Source organism: Eublepharis macularius, chromosome 4, assembly GCF_028583425.1.
Source record: "Eublepharis macularius isolate TG4126 chromosome 4, MPM_Emac_v1.0, whole genome shotgun sequence".
Classification (NCBI taxonomy): Eukaryota; Metazoa; Chordata; class Lepidosauria; order Squamata; family Eublepharidae; genus Eublepharis; species Eublepharis macularius.
The window spans coordinates 151,837,969-151,848,272 of NC_072793.1; the positions used below are offsets into that span (position 1 = coordinate 151,837,969).

Consider the following 10,304-nt stretch of genomic DNA (forward strand, 5'->3'; position numbering starts at 1 on the left):
AATTTTGTTGCAGCCTCCAGCCAAACACAATAAATTGATTCATTCCAGTACTATCTTGAGTCACACCATTCTAAATTCAGTTTCCAATAGCCTCAGAAAAATGTAACTCTGCTGAGGATTGCATCACTGTCAACCCAGGAAACAAGGGTTTGCTTTCCCCTCTCTCCACACTGCCTAGTTAATGGCCACTCCCATCAACTTCATGAATTTTGGAAGAAGCTGATCAGACTATCTCAGGAAAATGTAATTTTCATGACCTGATCCTTCTGGAATTCCCAATTTTAGCATTCGTGTTTATTACATGCTATAAGCGGAGTTTCTCAGCTCTCTTGCATGATGTTATTCATGTTTCACACAGCTGTCACTGGTCCAGAATAGATGGAGACTTTTTAGCAGAAATAAGAATTGACTCACAGGACATGATAGAGGTTTATAAAATTATGCACAGGGTAGAGTGAGTGGATAGAGATAACTTTTTCCCTCTCCCCAAATAGTAGAACTCGAGAGTATTTAATGAAGGTCATGGGCAGCAGATCTGGGACGGACAAAAGGAAATACTTCTTTACTCAACAAGTGATTAAAATTTGCTGCCAAAGGATGCAGTGATGGCTACAAGCACAGGCAGTTTTAAAAGGAGATTAGACAGATTCATGGAGGACAGGTACGTCAGTGGCTAACAGCCATGGGGACTAAAGGGAACCTCCACATTCAGAGGCAATAAACCTTTGAATTCCAGGAAAATTGGGAAAGGCCTCAGCATCTATGCCCTATTGTTGTCTCTCCATAGTAACTGGTTGGCCGCTTTGAGACTGGATGCTGGATTAGATGGACCACTGGTCTGATCCAGCAGGGCTTTTTTTATATTCTTATGGTGTTCTGATCTTGTTACCAGAATGGGAATTTAGTTTAAATGAAGTGAGGCCAGTAGCTCCCTTTTGGCAGTATTTGATGGTTACATAGGAAATGGGTGGGCTGTAGTCCTAGATATGGGACAGACCCATCTTGGATCTAATGAAATTATTATTATTATCATCACCATCACCATCACCACCATTATTATTATTTCAATTTATAAACCGCCTATCCTCAGGGGCTCTGGGTGGTGAACAACAGTTAAAATCAATAAGAAGAAAACAGTAATTCTAAAATCAACATACAATAAGCAATAATAAAATAAATTAACCTAGCACATTAAAGTGCAATGGTGGGGAGAACTCCACCCCCACCCCCACAGGTGGGAGGCCGACATGGCACCACCCCCTTCAACTACCGAACGCCTGGTGGAACAGCTCTATCTTACAGGCCCGGCGGAACAATAATAATTACACACTTCCAATTCTCAGAAGCTGGGGCTTAACAGAAGCTGGTGTCTGTGTGCATGACAGCCTTGAAAACCATCCTGAAGCATGTGGCCAGCCACCATGTTAACAGAATGCTGTATAAGAGGAACTACTGATCCATCCGAATAGGAGTGTTCTTATATACTGTAACTTTCAGTGTATAGTAAATAAGCCCAGTTTAAGCCATTTTAACCACTTTACATTCTTCATTTTTACCTGAACTCCAAGCTCGTGTTAAGTTGTATCCCATGGCTTGAATCTTGAATAGCGTTTCTACAGATGCAAGGACTTTTCACTCACACAGCGTGATTTTCCCACCTCCTCCTCCCTGCGGTAGCTTGAAATGCTTCCCAAAATCCTGCTCTTGGGGGCTGTCTTCCAGGAATAGGATTTCTGAGGGCATTTCAGGTTCCTGTGGAAGGGAGGAAAACTGCAATCCATAGACAGATGTTCTTGCACTAGCCGAAACACTGTTTGGGATCCAACTTTATCTCATCAAGAGACACTCATCAGAGATGTGACATCAACGTAGCCCAAAGGCCTATGCACCAAAACATTATTTTGCTACTAACTTTTTAGATTTTCCAACACATTTAGACCTCAGTTGATTCTAGTTTTCACAAACTTTATGACTTGGGTTAAGACCTGATACAATAACAAAATTACAAATAGGTAAGTACAGGATGCATTTATCTTTGTTTGCCTTGCACATTTCTTCAGTCCTAATCCATACTGGAATAAAACCGACAGTGAATTTTGTCATTAAGAAGAATGAAATGTAAGCTCTTCCTGACCTCTGCAACACAGTTAAGATTTGGAGTTCTGATCATCAGGAACCATAACTTTAATTGTACCCTCCATCACAGTCTTGCTACTTTCTGCAACTGTACATGACACTGAAATATATGCAAGACACTTCTTCAGTCTCTTAACTTCTGCTGTTGCCAAGACCTCTTCTCCAACATATAAAGGGGCTGGATACGTAATTTCCTGAGACAGAAAAATACAGCCATGCCCAGGCATTTTAGTACCCAGAACGGCAGAGATAAGTCCATTGATCAGAACACCATGTACGACTGTTCTCCCAAACCTTGTCCTCTTTGCGTATTCTTCATCCAGGTGTAATCTGTTTGTATCCCCTGTTAAGTCCGAAAAGGTGACGACATCTTTCTGGGTAAAAGTCTTTGTTAGTTCTGCCTTGTCTCCTACTTGGATGTGTAACCGCAGAACACAGGGCTGTACGAGGAATGGCAGGGTAACTTTTGTCTTTGTTGGGAACGTTCCATGGAAGTTTGCACAAAAGATCCTGCACTTAGACAGAGCAATCAGCATCTTGGACAACTTGGCTTTTCACAAAGCCCGTCAGTAGCGTTTCCTGTGCATTTAGTCCAGCACCAGCTCTCTGCTGTTCCCAGCTAATGCCAGAAGAAATGGAGAGGTCTGGGGAGAAAACAAAACCCACAGTAATATAAAAGTGAAGTTATTAACAGCCAAGCCAGTATCTCCTAATCAGAGTTACACCCTTCTAAGCACCTTTACTTCAATGGACTTGAAAGGGTCTAAATTTGCTTAGGATGTAAGTTACTGGTGACAGCTGGCATAGTAATTTGTATGCAGAACAAGACCAAGAAAATAAAAAGGGGAAAAACAGTATGCACAAATGCAGCTAGGCTTAACTTGCATCACACTCAAACCCGAGTTTCTTTGCAATGGGCACAAACTGGCTTAATCATCAAGACTCACACATTCCCTCCGTCCTCACCTAACAAGATGCAGCAAGATTGAAAATGGAAGCTGATTCATCATGATGTTCAAATGCAGGCACCTTAGCCCGTACCGGACAGTGGGGCCAAAGTGACACTAAGGGTGAGGTGGGGGAATTAATAAAACTTGGATTTTCAATCTTCTACAACTTCATATTCCATGTATTCCTCCACCTTAATGATGGCATTCCTACACTGGCAACAGTACACTGGTGAAGCAGACCCCCTTGAGCTCCTTGGAGGAATGGCAGGATGAAAATGTATTAAGTACCTATGTAGGAAGACTAGCATGACTGTACAGTACACTGATTTCTACAATTTAAAAAGCTCAGGGGTACAAGTGAAATCAGTTAAACAAACAAGGATATTTAATACTGATATTTGACAAACCACCTGTACTGGAGACCTGAAACCATAATTAAACAAGCAGCATGGAACAAAATTTGAATTAATAATCATTAACATGTTATCCAACCAACCCACTAAGTTTCAGTGACCTGGAATATATCAGCATAAGAAAATCAAAACATGTCTGGGACAAAGTGAATTTCTGCTATTTCTTTATATAAGCAGCATTCATTTGACATACTTAATGGCCACACGTTCATGTACTCTACAAGCAAATATCGAACAATAGCTGTAGTGACCAGGTATAACCTCTATGTTTTTAAATGACTCTGAGATGTGGAGTAGGGTCACTGTATAGTTTATGTCTTACCTGTATGACCCTAAAAGCACACTTCCTGTTCTGGTAGGAATCAAGCAAGGTCAATGCACTCCACAGCTTTACCAGGCCACTGAGGAAAACAAGAGAATTACAGACAAAGGTGTAAACTCTGTCCAAAGAAAGTTATTATATAAAGTACAATAAGTATAAGAAGAGCCAGAGCGGTTTAGCGGTTAGAGTGTCAGACTAGGATCTGGGAGACCCAGGTTCGAATCTCCACTCTGCCATAGAAGCTCACTGGGTGACCTTGGGCTCTCAGCCTAGCCTACTCATGGTGTTGTTGTGAGGACAAAATGGAGAGGAGAACAATGCAAAGCCACTTGGGGTCCCCACTGGGGAGAAAAGCAGGGTATAAATGAAGTAAATAAATAAGAACAGCAAACGAAGGGCTTGGTCACACACACCATTGCATGAACAATAGTAGGGAAAACATTTGTCCCTGAAAGACAAGATCCAAAGCTCCAAGTTTAGGAAGAGTCCAACAAACATACTTCATCATGCTGGGCAAGAACCAATTCAACAAGACTCGGTTTTGAGGCTGCACAATCAACGCTGATCTGATGTACATTATTTTTCCAAGTATCTCTTTCAGAGAGCTGGTAAAAATCTAAGGGTTCAGGTGTACTGTGAGTTTGAAAGCTGTCTAGGAATTGTGTTTGCTTGTTAACATAGTTAATGGAACACCTGCTTGCCTGAACATGTTTTCCATCTCTGACCTCTATAAGCCAGTATGTCAATAAGGTCCAAAAGAGCAGCCATACACTAAAAGCACCACAAGATGGCCTCATATACACTAGTGGCAACAAAATGCAGTCCATGCCGATTAAACTTATGGCACCTTGTCTAATAATTCAAAATATTATATTCCTTGCTTTTGTCCAATAAGAAAGGAATCTGTTTCACTGCTTGTCGAATTGTATATGTGCATATCTTACGTGATAGGGACTCGAAGTATGGCAAGTAAGGTTTTTTCTTCATATGACAGCACATCCACAGGCAAGGCTGCACCAACCTAAATAACAATGACATACTTTCCTTAGGTGACACTTCAAGTCATCTAGCACAAGAATAAAGAGAAAACAGGGTGAGGGTGTCATACTGTGGATGGGAACCAAAGAGGGGGCAGAACAGACAGAACTTGCAAGAATGTTATGGAACTGCTGAATGCCCAAATTTCTCTCCCCCCCCTCTGTTCCCACCCCCTTTACCCTGGGCTAGGCTCATGGTACCATCAGCCACCTGGAATGTTTTGGAGAAAGAAGTGGCACCCTCAACCCAGTGGCCACTGGGTCATACTGCTCTTAACCCTTCCCACCAGCCCTCTTCCCTCCCTCCTGCTGTAATCACAGAGGGACTCAAATGCTCTTGGCAAGTACCACCCTACCCTGGTAATCAGGGGCAAGGCTTCCCAAAGATTATGAGATTTCCTCCAGTTATGGCCAGGGAGAGGGGAGGGAAAAAGAACACTTTAGACCTAGCACGAGATTAAGACTTTTTAAAATGCAAAGCCTTTGTTTCTACACTGGCCTGGACCTAAGTGATGGGGTGGACAATCCCCTCCTCTCAACCATGCTGCTCCTGTGGGCTCCTGAGTCACAGCCTCCTCCCCAACTGTGCCACTGCTGTACTGGACTGGATAGGAGGTAGCTTGCTTGAGGCCCTAAAGGGCTTGAGCTGGCCCTGCCTGCACCACTCCAGGAATTTCTCTTGCCATCGCTGCACAGACCCAACCCTTTAAACTGGCAGGTGCAACTGGGAATGCCAAACTAAGGGAAAGAGCATTTCTGGGCTGTTGCAAATATGTATATACTCTCTCTGTCTCTGCGGCTTAAACAGTTAGAAATAATGCCACATGCCTTTACAGGACTGCAGCCAGTCCCCTGTGCAGAAGATCCAATTAAACATAAACTAGGGTCCCTTCAACCCACTACTTAACTGAGCACCACTACATCATGATTATGAAAATAACAAAACCTGGCCACTCACATTCAAATTAGGGGTTCTTATATCACTGGAGGGATCCCCAGATACACAGAAAAATATGACTTTATAAGTCAGGAGCCCTCACCTTTTTGAGCCAGCAGGCACTTTGGAATTCTGATAGTGTGGTGGGAACAGCCACAAAATGGCTGCTGCAGGAGGCAGTCAGAACCAGCCACAAATTGGCCGCCACAGCTTACTTTCGGTCACATAGTAAAGATCCTTTTGCTGTGGTAGCAGCTACTGCCAAAGAGTATTTTTTAAAAATCTGCACAGCCAATCAAATCTCCAATGGCCAATCTGAAGCCTTGCTAGGCAAATCTCTCACCCATCCCCACCCACTTTCAAAAAACACTGCATGTCTGTGGGTATCATGGTGCCCATAGGCACCACACTGGGGACCCCAGTTATAAATTAACTAAATGAGGGCGTGGGGACAGACAACCCCAAAAACAGCTAGATGACTGAAAGTGCTCAGAAAATGAAGGAGGAAAGATGGGAAGGGAAATTATTCTGCTCCTGCTCTCAGGGGCTAATGAAATCCTGGATAGGAAGATCTGGATATATGGGGAAGACAATTCTGAAATATCAAGCTCCTGGGAGAGGGGGAAATTCCTCACAATTTGCGTAAATAATACAAGCAATGCAAAGGTTTTAGGACAAATCAAACTGCCATCCAAAGTCAATGATAACATACCTCACCATGCAGCCGCTTCAGAGCAGAGATAATAAGTTGTTTGAACTCGACAGCATTCAGGCTAATGCCCACTTCCTGGAACTCCCTGAAAAATATTTTTGCATCAAGTCTTGTTAGGATGTCCCAAGTACCATGAAAGAGATATGCTGTACAAAATTCCTTCAAAGGAGGAGGGGAAATGAGAAAGACAGAGTGTTTGAACTTACAAATAAATCTTCAGATAGTAGTATTCAGAAGCATTCTTAAGAACTATTCTTTCGTAGGAAGCAGGCTTGAAGCCCTTATCATCTCCAGATTCAATCATACTAATAAGCAAAACCCTGAAAAAAAGAAGGACAACAGTCCGTTATGATTTATTACCTGGATTAAACACAAATTCTTATTACAGTGAAGTAGCATTCTGCTTGTATGAAACAGAGCCAATAAAAACATCTTAAAAACCAGATGCTTGAAGTATACCCTTAGTTGGCAGATTAGTTATACAGAGATGGATACACAGGGAGGAAATGGTTAGGTAGTCTCTCTCAGTGCAGCCAAAGTGGCTATAAAATCATTAGGTACAAAAGAAAAAATAATCACACAAATGCTTAAAATAAACTTTTTTAAAAAAAAAAAGTAACCTTGAATGTATTCAAGAGTTCTTTGGACCTCACTAAACCTTCCCTCCTAACAAATAATCACATAAAATCTATTTTTGCCTTTGGCATCTATAAAAATATCCTGTTTATGAAGCAGTCGCGTAAACCACAATCCATCAGAAAAATGGGTGAGTGTACACAGGGCTCATTTCGTAGAAAAAAGAGCTGCAGGAACTCATTAGCAAAAATAATTAGAATATGCCACGCCCCTTGATTGGGCCAAAATGGCCCGGATTCGGTTGCGGCCAGACAGGGGAGTGTTCCCCCACCTGGCAGTGGCCTGATCAGGGCCATTTTGGCCCCAATCCAGGCCGAAACTGGCCCAAAATGGCCATTTTGGACATGTTTTGGTCTGGATTGGGACCAAAACAGCCAGGACCTGGTCAGCACTGGGCGGGGGGTGGGTTCCCCCACCCGCCACTGACCCGATCCCAGCCGTTCCGGCCCCAATCCCTGCAGAAATGAGCCAAAAATGGTCCTTCGGGGCCCATTTGGGCTTGGGTCGGTGCTGGGTGGGGGAGGCCCTTTTAGGCCTGTTTCGGCCTGGATCGGAGCCGAAAATGGCCAAATATGGCCATTTTCAGCCATTATGCGCCCTTCGGCCTGGATTGGGTCGGTGCTGGGTGGAGGAAGCCTCCCCCACCTGGCACCGACCCTGTCCCAGCTGTTTCAGCCCTGATCCAAGCCCGAATGGGCCCAAAATGGCCATTTTCAGTCCATTTCTACAGGGATCAGGGCCAGAAAACCCGGCATCGAGTCAGTGCTGACCGGGATTGGGTCGGCACTGACCAGGTCCAGGCTGTTTTGGACCCGATCCAGGCCAAAACGTGTCCAAAATGGCCTGTGACTTCATGCAAAAACAGTGAGCTGAGACCAGTACAGGTGCTCCTGAAGAATATTCACAAGTGGATGGAAACACAGAGCTGTCCCCATTCCCAAACTGACACTTTTGGTTTAATTTACCATTTTTAAAGTATGTTTATAATAATAATAACATTCAATTTATATACCGCCCTTCAGGACAATTTAACGCCCACTCAGAGTGGTTTACAAAGTGTGTTATTACTATCCTCATGACAATCACCCTGTGAAGTGGGTGCGGCTGAGAAAGCTCTGAGAGAGCTGTGACTGACCCAAAGTCACCCAGTTGGCTTCAAGTGGAGGAGTGGGAAATTAAACCTGGTTCCCCAGATTAGAGTGCTGCTGCTTTTAACCACTACACCAAACTGGCGCCACTGACTTCTTCCGTCATTCTCTGATCCGCAACACAACAAAAGCAAACTTTATTTTGGCTTCATAAGAGGAGAGATGGGTAAAAGGACCAGGCCAGGAAGAGAGCATAGTATCAAATGTCACTGCAAAAACTGTGAAAGAGACATACATCCTGATATGATAGCCCTCTTCAAGTATTTGAAGGGCTATCACACAGAGAATAAAACAGAGTTGTTCTCTGTTGCTCCAGAGGGTCAAACCAGAACCATCAGGTTAAAATTTAATCATATGAGTTTTCAGCTAAACATCAGGAAAAACTTCCTGACATTTAGAGTGGTTTCTTAATGGAACACACGTCCCTGAGAGGTCATGAGCTCCCCTATGTTGGAGATTTTTAAGTTGTGACTAGATGGTCACCTAACAGCAATGCTGATTCTGTGACTCGGTATGAATTTAGGCTGACTGGGAGAGGGAGAGCATGAAGGGATAAGCTGGTGCTAGGCTCTCATGGCATTTTCTTACATTCTCAGGGTAATACCAATCACCATGCTAGTGTCAGGAACTTTCCTACCGGCCAGATTGGCCGGGATCCTGTTGGCTTTTTGCCTTCCTCTGGACATAGAGCAGCAGTCAGTGAGGGAGTGGGTAGCTGAGAATTTCCTGCATTGTGTATGGGGTCCCTTCCAGCTCTATATTTCTATGTTTCTGTTTGGATTGCACTTAGCAACTAAAAGCAGTTAATACTGCAGAGCTGCCAGGCTGATACCAAACAATTTATGATACAATAAACTTGATTAATTTTAAAGATGCTACTTAATTTCTGTTTTCTTTTTATAGGTGGGATTATTTCCCAAGCCTTTAGCTTTTTATCTTCCCTCCATGTTCCCCCTTGTCTTGCCCTCTAGCTTGCCTTTTCTGACTTCCACATAAAAGGCTTTTCATTGCAATAAAGAAAAACTCCCCTGAATGTTCATATCTCCCCCCACCCAAGCAATTTGGGGCACTTATTTCTGCCCTACTATCACCTTTCTTAATGCATTTTCATTTGAAGGAGGGTTCTTGTTGTCTTTTTACTTTTGTTCCCCTTTATGAAGAAAGCATAAAAATCATCCTCTAGTACAACCCCCTCCCCTTAGCTCTATGTGCATATCACATATTTTACCCATATTTCCTCCAATGAACCTAGGGAAGCTTACCTAGCTTTCCTCCTCTTTTTTATCCTCACAACCACCCTGTGAGGTAGATCATACTGAGGGGTCTGGCCCAAGGTTGCACAGGATGCTTCATGGCTGAGTGAGGTTATGAACCTGTGTCCCCAGTCCAAATCAAAAACTTTAACTTCTAGAGGACACTGGCTCAACCGTCACCATGCTGTGCCAACAGAAGCACTGTGCATTTTTACCATGAACACATGCAATCACACAACATGCAACTGGCTAGCTTCTGGTTTGCCAAACTCCACGCAGTCACACTGGGTCCCAGTGTGTTCATGGTTGAGATTCAAGGGACATTTCTGCCTGCCTTAGGGAGGTGGAAGACACAATAAGAAAAAAAAAGCAAGCTTAGCAATCAATGCCTCCCTACTGAAAAACTTTGAAATCAGAGAACGCCATTTGCAGGTAATTGGGGGGGGGGGAGGGAAGAGGTTTGGAAAGGGAAAAAAACTGCAAGGTTCGACAGGCGGTGGGCAGTATAGACTTTCTTTCCTTGTCGTATCTTCTGAATATGCAAAAGCGTTAAAGACTCATACATAACTAATCAAGGATGGAAGGCAACTAAACTCTCCTGACCAAACCGAAGAAAGATTCTTCCCATATGGAAGCACAGAAACTGTGTCAACCAGCCAACCATCCAGACTGAGGCAATTATACCAGACGGAGTTAACGCGCATCCTACTCACAGGCACAAACCTTCGCCCTTCGGCACGACAAGCAAACGCACCCACAA

The 10,304-nt window shown here is 43.5% G+C and overlaps 2 protein-coding genes across 2 annotated transcripts; both read right to left on the reverse strand.

Annotated features, from left to right (window-relative positions):
• Window positions 1-1,863: 1,863 nt before the first annotated feature.
• HTD2 (hydroxyacyl-thioester dehydratase type 2) lies at window positions 1,864-2,672 on the reverse strand. The gene has a single exon (XM_054977859.1). The coding sequence runs from the start codon at window positions 2,670-2,672 to the stop codon at window positions 2,148-2,150; it is 525 nt and encodes a 174-aa protein (XP_054833834.1). The 3' UTR covers window positions 1,864-2,147.
• An 18-nt stretch (window positions 2,673-2,690) lies between these two features.
• Window positions 2,691-10,304, reverse strand: RPP14 (ribonuclease P/MRP subunit p14). Its single transcript, XM_054977860.1, has 6 exons — window positions 10,258-10,304; window positions 6,714-6,827; window positions 6,508-6,592; window positions 4,766-4,842; window positions 3,822-3,900; window positions 2,691-2,780 (listed from the first exon to the last, which is right to left on the reverse strand). The coding sequence occupies exons 2-6, from the start codon at window positions 6,809-6,811 to the stop codon at window positions 2,724-2,726; spliced, it is 396 nt and encodes a 131-aa protein (XP_054833835.1). The 5' UTR covers window positions 6,812-6,827; window positions 10,258-10,304; the 3' UTR covers window positions 2,691-2,723.

Excerpts from the sequence above, each read along its gene's own strand:
- RPP14 (XM_054977860.1), bottom strand. The coding sequence starts at position 6,811 with ATGATTGAATCTGGAGATGATAAGGGCTTCAAGCCTGCTTCCTACGAA. Across the intron at positions 6,593-6,713 it reads TACTATCTGAAGATTTATTT|GGAGTTCCAGGAAGTGGGCA; the intron begins GTAAGTTCAAAC and ends AATATTTTTCAG. Across the intron at positions 3,901-4,765 it reads ATACTTCGAGTCCCTATCAC|TGGCCTGGTAAAGCTGTGGA; the intron begins GTAAGATATGCA and ends TGTTTTCCTCAG.
- HTD2 (XM_054977859.1), bottom strand. The coding sequence starts at position 2,672 with ATGCTGATTGCTCTGTCTAAGTGCAGGATCTTTTGTGCAAACTTCCAT.